At 44.6% G+C, this 12,310-nt stretch overlaps 1 protein-coding gene across 12 annotated transcripts in view; it reads left to right on the top strand.

Moving 5' to 3' along the window:
* Ep400 (E1A binding protein p400) overlaps positions 1-12,310 on the top strand; it is a 111,035-nt gene that overhangs the window by 64,399 nt on the left and 34,326 nt on the right. For 9 of the 12 annotated variants that reach the window (XR_007974987.1, XM_052167662.1, XM_052167654.1 and 6 more), the window contains 6 exons: positions 3,972-4,158; positions 5,411-5,577; positions 7,184-7,353; positions 8,219-8,461; positions 10,050-10,214; positions 11,702-11,860. Coding sequence is in view for 11 of the 12 variants with exons in the window: in XM_052167662.1 (XP_052023622.1) it covers positions 3,972-4,158; positions 5,411-5,577; positions 7,184-7,353; positions 8,219-8,461; positions 10,050-10,214; positions 11,702-11,860 (1,091 nt within the window). In the remaining variant the exon portion in view is untranslated. The remainder of the gene's footprint in view (positions 1-3,971; positions 4,159-5,410; positions 5,578-7,183; positions 7,354-8,218; positions 8,462-10,049; positions 10,215-11,701; positions 11,861-12,310) is intronic. The other 3 variants (XM_052167659.1, XM_052167660.1, XM_052167661.1) reach the window with 1 other exon arrangement.

The following is a 12,310-nucleotide window of genomic DNA, read 5'->3' on the forward strand; positions in this document are numbered from 1 at the left end:
ACTCACTCTGTAGACCAGGCTGGCCTCGAACTCAGAAATATGCCTGCCTTTGCCTTCCAGAGTGCTGGGATTACAGGCATGCGCCACCACTGCCTGGCTGAGATATCCCATTTTTTAACCAAGCAAAATTGAACATTCTATATTCCAGAGACCTGGTGAGATGTGAGAAGGTTAGTGTAGTGATCTCCTTAACCAGGTGGGTCAAGGGGTTCCTGGAGCTGTTCTCTTGTGAAAATTATTAGATTTGTAAGGAGGGCAGTTGGGAAGGGAAGATGGGGAAGATTTTTTAAGGGCTGGGCATAGAACTCAGTGCCACCTCCTTGCCAATCAGGCAGGCACAGCCCCTGCCTAATCCACAGCCCTGGCTCCAAGGCAACTCTTATAAAAGATCAACATTTAATTGTGGCTGGCTTATAGTTTCAGAGGTTCAGTCCATTATCATCATGGCAGGAAGCATGGCGGCATGCAGGCAGACAGTGGTGCTAGAGGAGCTCTACATCTTGATCAGAAGGCAGCCAGAAGAGGACTGTCATCTGCAGACAGGAGGGTCTCTTTTCTGCACTGGGTGGAGCTTTAGCATACGAGCCCTACAAGGCCTGCCTATAAGATGACACAACTCCTCCAACAAGGCCACATCTATTCCAACAAGGTTACACCTCCTAATAGTGCCACTTCCCAGAGGCCAAGCATATTGAAACCACCATACCTGGGTAGTTAATGTGAATGCAGATGATTGACCAGCTTACTCTTTGAAAGTAGCCACTACTCCACTTGGTCAATAATGATCTTTCTGGAAGGAAACACGTGGGGCATAATATCCATGCCATGTTATAGCATCCCATGACCTAAACAATTCACCTCCCAACTCTTGCTTGGTAGCTCCAATATGTCAATTCAGTGGGCTCAGCTTAGACCCTCTGAATCCTCTCCATGGCTGCTTTGACTCTTTTTTGTGCTCTCTGTGGTGTCTTATGTTTAAAACAAATGGAAGAAACATGGAATTAAAGTTCAAACAGATTTTAATTTTAAAGTATAAAACTGGTAATTCTCAGTACTTAGACCCCACTCTCTTGACTGACAAGAATCATGTGTGTTTTTTATGACCTTGTATGCTAGCAGTCTCTGCTGCTTTTTGTTTGTAGAGCACAGGGTATAGTGAGTACCTAAGAAAATGTAACGTATGTCTAAAGTTCTCAAAGTAGCTTATGGCCCCCCTAGATGCCTTCAAGGGATGATTTGGCATTGCTGCAGCATGTTTAAAGAGTTTATTGGAAACTTTGTGACTGAGTGTCGGAATGGCTGGCTGCTCACTCATAGGCTATTTCCCAGGCAGTCCTTGCCACGCTGCATTGGTGATGAGGCATGCAGCCTGTCATTTAGTCTAGAGTAGGGGCAGTGACTGTGCCCTTACAGTATTTACTGTGTTCAACCTCCATATACACGAGCAGAAGATATTTGGCCAGGTTGCTGCAGCACTGGTTTCTTTCAGGTATTTCAACAAAATGTTGACATTTTCTTTTGTTGACCTAAGTGATGTGCTAGTTCTAGTTAGAATTAATTTTGTGGGAACTACTTGGAGCTTCTATGTAGGTAAGACAAGGGGAAAACAGTTCAGTTACCCTTAATTTCCTTAGTGTATTGTCTTAGTTAGGATTTTGTTGCTGTGAAGAGACACTGGGATCTAGGTAACTCATATAAAAGCAAACATTTAATTGGGGATTAGCGTGTCGGAGGTTTAGTTTATTATCATCATGGTGGGAAGCATGGCAATGTGCACGCTTGAATATCTTAATCCGAAGGCAGCCAGGAGGAGACTCTGATTCTGTGCTGGATAGAGCTTGAGCATAGGAGGCCTCAATGCCTGCCTACACAGTGAGGCACTTTCTCCAACAAAGCCACACCTCCTAATAGCATCACTCCCTGTGGCCAGGCATTGAAACACAGGAATCTGTGGTGGCCAGAACCTATTTAAACCACCACAGTTGTCCTTTAAGCAGGAGCCCTGACAAGTCATTGTACTGGGAATGTAACTTGTTGACTATTCCAGTGTCACAGGGTAGTGAGGCACTTGTGTTTAGGAGTGATATCATCTGTTGTGGATATCATGACTTTGGATCCAGCACATCTTGTCTTATTGATCTTTTGTGGTTTTGTGATTGCTGCTCTGAGTAGAATGGCAGTGAGACTTTTTCATGTTTTCTTCCTTTTCTCTGAGCCACAATTCAAGGGCAAATATGTTAAGACTTTGTGTATCTTGGCCCCATTTTTGCACTTGGGAACCAGGTTTTTGGATACCATTTATAAACCTGAGGTAGGCCCTCATTTCTCCTTGCACTTTCCAGATGCATAGGAACACCAATTATGGCTCTCAGAGAGAGGTTACTTTCTGTTCCCACCTGCTTCCACTTGTACCCCCTTCACCTCCATCATTTCTCTGGAAATGTCTATTATTCTTGGACTCAGGGAAGTAAATCTTAGTTTTAGCGCACTAAAGCTAAACATAGTAGCTTAAAAAATATCTTTTTGAGCCGGGCGTGGTGGCGCACGCCTGTAATCCCAGCACTTGGGAGGCAAAGGCAGGCGAATTTCTGAGTTCAAGGCCAGCCTGGACTACAGAGTGAGTTCCAGGACAGCCAGGGCTATACAGAGAAACCCTGTCTCGAAAAACCAAAAAAAAAAAAAAAGCTTTTGTCTACGTTCTGTTCCATGTCTACTCTCCTAAGCTAGATGGATAGCTTCTTACTCAGTTCTCATGCTCTGCACTGTTAAGGGAACCTTATCACAGTTCTCAGAGCTGACTGTATTTGGCTTTCCTGTTATCCAAGCTAGGTTTACTGTGGCATCCCCTCCTGCCAGTGCTTCTCTGTATTCCCACCTTTCTCTGTTACATACCTGAGCTGTCCCTGCTGTAACTAAGCTGGCATTTCCCACAAGGATCTCAGGCTTCCTGAGCCTGGTTCTGTCTAGGCAGCCTCTAGATGAGTTGTTTGGGGTTGGAACCTGTAGTCATTTCATCATGGTTCTATATCCCTCTCTCAGGTGTTCCCAATGTCAGTCTACTACCTGCCTCAGGGGGTGCAGGACATGCTGTGGTCTGCTTTCTCAGCCAAGAACTCTACTCCATACTGCAGCTTCCTGAGCCTGGTGTGCTTTGTGGGTCTCTATCTGTCTGATATTGCAGCAGGGTCTGGCCTGTGGCCTACTTGGCATCTCATCTACCACTGTGCACTTTTCTTACAGGATCAGGGGATGTTCTTTTTTGGGTGCTTTCCTCCCACCTTCTAGCTTTGATTCCTTTTACATGTCTGTCAGGGCACTTTATCCTTCTGATGTTACTGAAACATGGTCCTTTTAATTATTTTTTTTTAAAAGATTGATTGAGGCCGGGCGGTGGTGGTGCACGCCTGTAATCCCAGAACTCTGGGAGGCAGAGGCAGGTGGATTTCTGAGTTTGAGGTCAGCCTGGTCTACAGAGTGAGTTCCAGGATAGCCAGGACTACACAGAGAAACCCTGTCTCGACAAAAACCAAATCCAAAAAACCAAAAAATTGATTGATTGATTGATTGATTGATTGATTGATTATATGTAAGTACACTGTAGCTGTTTTTAGACACTCCAGAAGAGGGAGTCAGATGTCGTTATGGATGGTTGTGAGCTACCATGTGGTTACTGAACTCAGGACCTTCGGAAGAGCAGTCAGTGCTCTTAACTACTAAGCCATTTCTCCAGACCCAACATGGTCCTTTTATAAAGGAACAACCCTGTTCCTTGAGAAGGTGTAACACCTGAGATTTGGCTTATATCCAAACCTGTTTAGGAATGTAGACTTGAATGTGCAATATAACCAATTAATTAACCCAGTCTTGGAAATGTTGGCTAGTTCTGGTGTTTTCTGAGATCAAGAAAGTCACTGATCGTGAGGCTGGATCATAAACACACACTGACCTTTCTGCCTCTTCTTCATGAGCAGGACTCAGGAAGCTCTGAAGAGTGGGCACTTTGTCAGTGTCTTGAGTGTCCTGACACGGCTACAGCGAATCTGCAACCATCCTGGACTAGTAGAGCCACGGGTACCAGGTTCCTCCTATGCAGCAGGCTCTCTGCAATATAGGTCAGCCTCTCTAATTCTCAAAGTTCTGGAGAGAGAGTTCTGGAAGGTAAGTAGATGATTTAGAAAGATAGTTCAGAATTTCTAGTGCTGTTTGGATACAGTACACATAGTTGTATGGATCATTTCCCAACCCCTCTTCTTTCTAGCTTAGTGGTTTTCAACCTTCCCAAGCTACAGCTCTTTAGTATACTTCCTCATGCTGTGGTCATCCCAACTATAAAATTATTTTTCTTGCTACTTCACAATTGTAATTTTGGTACTATTACAAATCAATGTAAATATCTGTTTTCTAGTGGTCTTAGGCAACCTCTATGAAAGGATCATTTGCCCCTCCCACCCCCCAAGGGGTTACAATGCACAGGTTGAGAACTACTGCTCTAGTTCCTTCTGTCTGCATGCTGCTATTTGTGGACCTCCCTGTTTTGGGCAGCTCACAGAACTGTATTTGGATTCTTATACTTAGAATATTTTGAAGATTCATTCTCATTGTTGTATGTCAGAATGTCATTCCTTTTAAGGGCTAGGTAACATTCTGCTGTGAAAGGCCACATTTTGTTTATCCTTTGGTCAGTTGATGCATACCTAAGTGGTTTCCACTTGTGACTATTGTTAGTATAGCTGATGAGAACACTCCTACAATTTGGATTTTCCTATTTTTGTGAGTGCACTTCAGGTGGAGTTGCTGGCTAATGTAGCCACTTCGTCTACTTCTTTAAGGAGCTTCCAACTATCCCACTACCACTGAACCACCTGACTTCCCCTAGCAGTACAAGGGCTTCCATGACCCACTTCCTGTCTTTCATCCTTTTCAGTGTGATGCTGCTTTCTTGTTTTTTCAAGTTCTGAGAAGTAAACATTAGTGGTGCTTTGGAAAGCAAGGCACTTGCTTTTCCCATGCTCATGGTCATGAATCTGACTGGTTCCCTTTAACGTTGAGCAGACTCCACAATGAGTGTTACAGGGATCACCACCACACATCGATTAGCACATAGCGCCCACACCAGCCTTCCTTTTTCCTGAGAAGACTGTTGTTTATTCCTGCACTGTGCAAATGATGACTGGTTGGTTGCATCTGCTCTTCTGCCATTCCAGGTTGTTACATGATGCTGGGGAGGACCCAAATAGCTGTTGTCTCCCTGTGAAGGAGATCTGACCTGAGCATCAGAAGGCTTGCCACACCATATAAAACAGCTTCACCAGTTGATTCCTGCCTTGTAGCAGGTTTTGACTCTTGGTCAAGTGTTTTCCTCTGCCACCTATTACAGGATGATTTCTTTTTTATTTCCGTTTCTTCTTAGGAAACCGATCTTTCTATATTTGATCTCATTGGGCTAGAGAATAAAATCACTCGCCATGAGGCTGAATTGCTGTATAAGAAAAAAGTAACTCGGAAACTCATGGAGGAAGTCTTTGCTTCACCTCCTCCATCAGCCCGGCCAGCAGTAGTGAAGCTCAAGGCCAGCAGGTGTGTATGTGCATGGGTTAGAAGCAGCATGTGGCTCATCTGGCAGATCCATTGCTCACAGGACTGTCAGCTGGTCGGAAGTCAGATGCCTGGGCCATGAGCAGTCCCTTTCTCTAGCTGACTCTAGGCAGTCCTTTGATGAGAAAAGCTGTGTTCTTTAGAATGTTCTGTATGTCCTTGTTTTCAGTGAGCACATCTACATTAATAAGACACACAAATAGAGGCAGCAAATCCCGAGCAAGAGTCACTTTTCTTGGTTATCTTTAATAAAGTAAGCTATAAGATTTGGGGAGATGTCAGAGAACAGCGTGCTGTCTGGTGTGGCAAGAACTTGCATGGCCAATTCAGACCATGGAAGAATTCAGAGTATGCTCATGGGCAGGAGTGTAGGCAGACGTGGGGTCCACTCAACAACAGTGGAGTTCTTTTTTTACCCTTTTTTTTTTTTTTTTTTTTTTTTTTGAGACAGGGTTTCTCTGTGTAGTCCTGGCTGTCCTGGAACTCACTCTGTGTACCAGGCTGGCCTCCAACACAGAAATCCGCCTACCTCTGCCTCCCAAGTGCTGGGATTACAGGCGTGAGCCACCATGCCTGGCTAACAGTGGAGTTCTTACAAGTGACAGTACTACCAGGCAGTGGTGGAGCTCACCTTTAATTCCAGCACTTGGTAGGCAGAGGCAGGCGGCTCTGAGTTAGAGGCCAACCTGTTCTGTAGAACGAGTTCCAGGACAGCCGGGGGTACTTGGAGAAACCCTGTCTCAAAAAATACAGAACAAAGCAAGTAACAATAGAATGATATAAATGATGATTTGGAGTGAGGGAAATCATGGGGTAGGAGAGATAGAGGATGAAGTCAGGGTATAATTGTTTCTGAACAGACTAAACCCAGTGATGAGAAAGACTCAAAATCTTGGGCTGAGGTAAGAAAGGAAAATAGAAAGTAGTTATCTTTTTAGAAATAAGAAGGGCGTTTGATGAAGATTTTCCAGACTTGGCTTCCTTGGGCCTGGGACCTGCTTGCCTCCTTCACAGCTCAGGTCAAACCTGGCAGACTCACACAGGAAGCCTATAGCTGTGTGGACACAGGCAGCGCTGTTCACTTGTCTTCCTTGGGCTTTGTTAAAAGGTTTCTGTGGCTAGTTCCTTGTTTGTCCTTACATTTTCTAGGTCCCAGAGTTCATACCTCTGTGATCACACTAGTGACCTAGCTGAGCACTTCATGTATCTTCCCAGCTGCTGCCATTTCTGTCCATTTCAAAAGCAGTCTTGTCACATGTACTAGGTAGAGAATTCGCTTTTTCTTTGCTGTTACTCAAAACTGTAGTTATAACATGGATATTACATGCCAAGGGTTTTATTTTCCTTAACATACTATGACCTATACTTAAAAAATTTACTCTAATTGTGTTACCAGTTGAGATATATAATTTTTGAATACAGAATTTGTCAGCATCTCCCACAGCTTCTTGCCAACTATATTTGTAGCCACCTTGCTCCTGCTTGATACCACTTAGCCTGCCTTCCTAGCTGATTTCTGCTCTAGAACTCATACTGTCTGCATTGTGGTGGTGATGTGTGTCTTCTGCTTGGGCCAATGGTCATCTAGGTTATTTCAGCCTGTGCAATATGGCCAGAAGCCTGAGGGTCGCACTGTGGCATTCCCCAGCACACATCCACCTCGGATGGCAAACACCAACGCATCCACTGCTACTCCACAGGGCCAGGTTCGAGGACGGCCACCGATTGCTACTTTCTCTGCCAACCCAGATACAAAAGGTATATCACACAATGAGCTCTGTTTGGTGGAAGACTGTGGGAAAGCTCTTGTCACTCTGTTTCTGGCCTACTGAGTGTTATCCACTGCTGGGGATGTGGACACCTCTGAATGGCCTGCAGAGGAGCCATTTGCAGATCTCCATGAGTTGAAGATATTTTTTCCTCCCCCCCCCTTTCTTTTTTTTTTTTTTTTTTTTTAAGACAGGATCTCACTATGTAGCCCAGGATGCTCTAACTCAGTCTTCCTGCTTCCAGTCCCCCGAGTGCTGAGATTTACAGGCATGTAACACTGTGCCTGAATGTAGAGTTTGTTTCCTATACTGGGTTTTCCTTGTAAAAGGAAGTTCTCCTTGGCTGAGCAGGTGATTGGACCTCTGCAAAGTATTTTTCTTAAAGTATGTCAAGGTTCTTTAGGAACGTTCTGAGCCTTCCTGCTGCATTTGGTGCTATTGTTTTAGCTTCACTTATGGTAAAGAGGCAGGGAAAGACCTAGAAGTGGTCTTGTAGCCTCTTCTGAAAACAGCAGTTCTAGGTTTCTGTACTGCTGAGAGCAAGAGCTTTTGTGTGCTTACAGAGTGCTTTCTAACAGCTGGTAGCATTTGACAGCCCCGTGTCTAGTCCAGGATGTGTGCCTTGTGTGTTCTGTGAACTCACAGGGAGCCTCACTGATTGGCAACAGGCAGAGCCTTAAGTTTCTCTCAACCTAAGTATTGTACCAGCCCCTCCATGTTTGTGTCCTAAGAGTGGGCTTCTTATTTGAGAAACTGTGAAATAATGTTTATGTAATTTAACATTCGGTTGTAAAATACTGCTTGTTAATAAGAACCTCTAACAGCTTTGCACAAAACAACCTTATTGATTACAGCAGCAGCAGCCCCGTTTCAGAACTCTCAGGCTTCCGTCGGTGCGCCTCGACACCAACCCACCTCGACTTCCAGCACAGCAGCAGGCCCAGCCCATCCTTCGAAACTGCGGGCTCAGACCGCTGTCCAGGCCTCCACCCCAGGCCCACCCCTGCCCCCGCCCCAGGCCCCCTCGCTGGTGGCCGGGCAGAGTGCACCGCCCCAGCGGCTGGTGCTTACCTCGCAGGCCCAGGCCCGCTTGCCCAGTAAGTGGCCTTACTGTCCAGGGTCTGCTCTCACTGCCTTGGAGCAGTGTGTCAGGAACACGGGATGTCTGAAGAGCCTTTGCTGTCCACTGCCTCTGTCTGTCCCTCAGTCTAGGCCTGGAGCGTGATGCCGGTCATGGTGGGGCCTTGCCTGTGGTCATTGCCCAGGGCACTGCTCTGTTCTGCTCTTTCTCCTCCCCATTCAACCAGCTCTGCTTTCTTCCTGTGCTGCACTGGTGTTGGGCTAGCACCTTCTTTTAGCCTTAGCCACAGTTCTGTTCTAATAGTGCCAAGGTTCACACTGTGGGGCAAGTGGTGATACCATGTGAATTAGCATTAGGTTTCTAGACACCATTAGTTCTTTAGTTCTTCACACATTTCCAGGTTTAAACTTGGCAGTGAATACTTGCTCAGTGACTAAAACAGCTCACTGTTATTCATTTCTTCCTAACTCAGAATTCTGTACTGCCAGCAATGGGATTAGCAGGTTTCCAAATCTTCTACAGGCCATTATCTAGCCTGCTATAGAAATGCCAACTAAAATATGACAGATCATAAATATTTCTTATTCGCTATGAAGCAGAATCACATTGAGGCCTTTTTGGAAAACTGGGACGGGAGGAAAAAGCATCAGGGGAGACTGGGAGTCTCTTCTGTGTCCTACAATGAGGAATGGTTGTCATAGGCAAGTCACATTAGAGGAGAGAGCTGCATATACCTCATGTTTCTGTAGGTGATGACAGTTACGTTAGTAGGAGTCCTTGTATGTAGTAGTGTGTGAAGTTAGTGTGATTCAGCTATCCATCTAGGAGGGCTAATGGGAGATTTAAGTGTCTGTGTGTAACTCTTTGTCTCTGACTTTCATTTCCCCTTCCTTGTGCACAGTTGTGTGCAAGACATCTTCAGGTAGTTTGCTAGTCTTTTACTAACAATTCTCCTTATGGCACCTTTACTAACCTTGGCATGTATTTTTCTTGGGATTTGAACTTGGATAGCCACCCATTAGGAAAAAAGCCTTTAAGCTTCTGATCATTTGATATGAAATATCAAATCCTATAGCTCATTTGAATTAACATAAACTCAAGAGTTTTATGTCTGACTTATTTAAGTTTTCTTAGACTTTCAAAAAAAAGCATGTGCAATTAAAGTTTGTTGTTTTATATGTTGGTGATATGATTGTATTCACTGGATACATACTGTTTCAGATTTTGTAAGTCCTCTGCAGAGTTTCCAATTTAATGCAATAGATATCTGATATGTCTGATATTTACTGTTCTTTTTCCCCTTTATTATTTGGAGAGAAAAGTAAAAATATTCCTTAATAGTTTGATGTGTAGTAGTTGATACTGAAAGTCCCTGCTGTTTATGATTAAATAGATTAACCACCAAAGTTTGATATTTAATAGTGTTTTCTCTTTTGTCTTAAAATAACTTTTCTTAAAATGATAGCAACACCCATCAAGCATTTTGAAGATACTTGAGTATAGAATAGGGAGGCCTCATTTATAGTAAGAGAGTGCTGTTTAATGGTCAGTAACTTCATTCCAAGTGATGTTGTTAGTTCAGCTTCTCTTCTGTGTTTTAACAGGTGGGGAAGTAGTCAAAATAGCTCAGCTGGCATCCATTGCAGGGCCACAGAGCCGTGTGGCCCAGCCAGAGACACCTGTGACACTGCAGTTCCAAGGGAACAAATTCACCTTGTCACATAGCCAGCTGCGGCAGCTCACAGCAGGTCAGCCTCTGCAGCTTCAAGGTAAGAGCCAACCAGCTGATACTAATGCTGACAAGGACAGAGGTACACCACTCTTAACACTGCACTTGAGAACCTATCTGGGTAGCAGGGTAAAAAGGGTGGGTCTGTGAGGTTCAGGGTCTTTCCCCAGGCGTGAGGGCTCATTGAGGAATGATGAGATGACATTCGTGAGTTGTCTTGACCTAAGTAGGTGATTCTCAGTTTCTGTTAATACCAACTGCTCTTGACAAAGAAGCATTTACTCTTTTGTTAGAATAGAAGTGTTTGTTGCTTTCTAGTATGAATGAGTCAAATGTTCCTAAAAATGACAAAAAAGGACAAGCAATTTTTGTAGGTGAAATGCTTTGTCTCTCTACCTACCTACCTACCTATGTACCTATCACTTGGGTTCTTAACTGTATCACCAGGCTGACCAGTGATTTCTGAGACAAGCCATCCACCTACTTCAGCCTCTGAAGTAGCTGAGACTTCTAAGATTTGTGCCAGTTTAAAGTTTTAACTTTTAACACCTGGATCCAAATGTCTCAAGCCTTTGGCTAAGAACGTGTAGTTACTGCTTTCAAAGGAAAGGAGGTAGTAAAGTTTAAATAGTTCGTTAAAATCAATCTTAAGTGGTATATGGCAACAACTGCAGCTTTTTTGGTGCATTCAGCACCAGTGGCTTAACTTTAGGTTAAGGTTTCACAGGTTTCTATGGCAGCACTAACTTCCCTGCACCTTGCCTTAGCAGCCTCTCTGAAAGACACTGCCCTGGATTCTGGCTGGGTGACAGCTTCTTGTGATACTTTAATGCCTGTCTCGGTGGGGTTCAGGGCCATCCATGAGTGTAGTTGGTGGTTCCTTGTTCTCTTTCGCACATTTGGTAAGAAGGTTCATGTAATAGACAAGTGGCAGACTTTTGAAGAGCAGCCACAGAGTCGTGGGTACCTGGGCTAAGCCCAGCTTTTTCTGGTAGTTTTTATTCCTTTGACAATGGCTACATGGGTCTGTAAGTGTTTCTGTGACCTTCATAGCCTTAGGACAGCTGTGGTCACCAATGGATATATACCTGGGTATGTGTAGGATTAGTGGTCTTTTCTTGATTGGTGTAAAGCAGATTTTCCTCAGATGGTTTTCTGTCTTTTTGTTTTGTTTTGTTTTGTTTTGTTTTTCAAGACAGGGTTTCTCTGTGTAGCTCCAGCTGTCCTGGAACTCACTCAGTAGACCAGGCTGGCCTCGAACTCAGAAATCCACCTGCCTCTGCCTCCCAAGTGCTGGGATCAAAGGTGTGCGCCACCACCGCCCGGCTGGTTTTCTGTCTTTATCTGAGATTTTTAAATAATCCCTTTCTTTGTCAGAGTTACTAAGCTGTGCATATATTTGCTTGTGTAAATGGAACTGTGTGTGTGCAGTACACAGACTCATTTGTTTCTATGCCATTTGGAAGTGGCTAGTGTGTTACTGTGCACACACCTGTTACTGATGCTTCTGTGGACCTGTGATTACAGGAAGTGTACTCCAGATCGTGTCAGCCCCTGGGCAGCCCTACCTGCGAGCCCCTGGCCCTGTGGTGATGCAGACTGTGTCTCAGGCAGGCACTGTGCATAGCACCCTGGGAAGCAAGCCTCCAACCAGTGGCCCCAGCCCTGCACCCTTGACCCCACAAGGTAGGGTGTTCTGAACAGGAAGAAAGCTTGGTGAGAATTTCTTGTGGACTTGGGGGGTGGAGGGTGTTACTGGCAGGAGTCTTCCACCTCTGGCCATGGCCTTTTGCATGTCAAAGCCTTATTTGTGATAGTCTGGTTTCCACATATGTGTCATGACATCAACTTGGTTTCTTTCTTTCTCTCAAATGTACTGCTTGAATATGACCAAACCCCACTGTCATGTTCTAATAAAAAATGTAGGGGTCAGAGAGATGGCTCATCAGTTAAGAGTATGTGTTGCATTGCAGAGGCCCTGGGTATCTTTCCTATACCCACATGGTGGCTCACAGACATCTACAACTCTAGTCCTATCCCCACAGGCACTAGGCACACATGTGGCACACATATTTGATGCAGGCAAAACATATTTGATACATAAGGTTTTTTATTTATAGATATATGTAAGTGTAT

This window comes from Apodemus sylvaticus, chromosome 22 (assembly GCF_947179515.1).
Source record: "Apodemus sylvaticus chromosome 22, mApoSyl1.1, whole genome shotgun sequence".
Taxonomy (NCBI): domain Eukaryota; kingdom Metazoa; phylum Chordata; class Mammalia; order Rodentia; family Muridae; genus Apodemus; species Apodemus sylvaticus.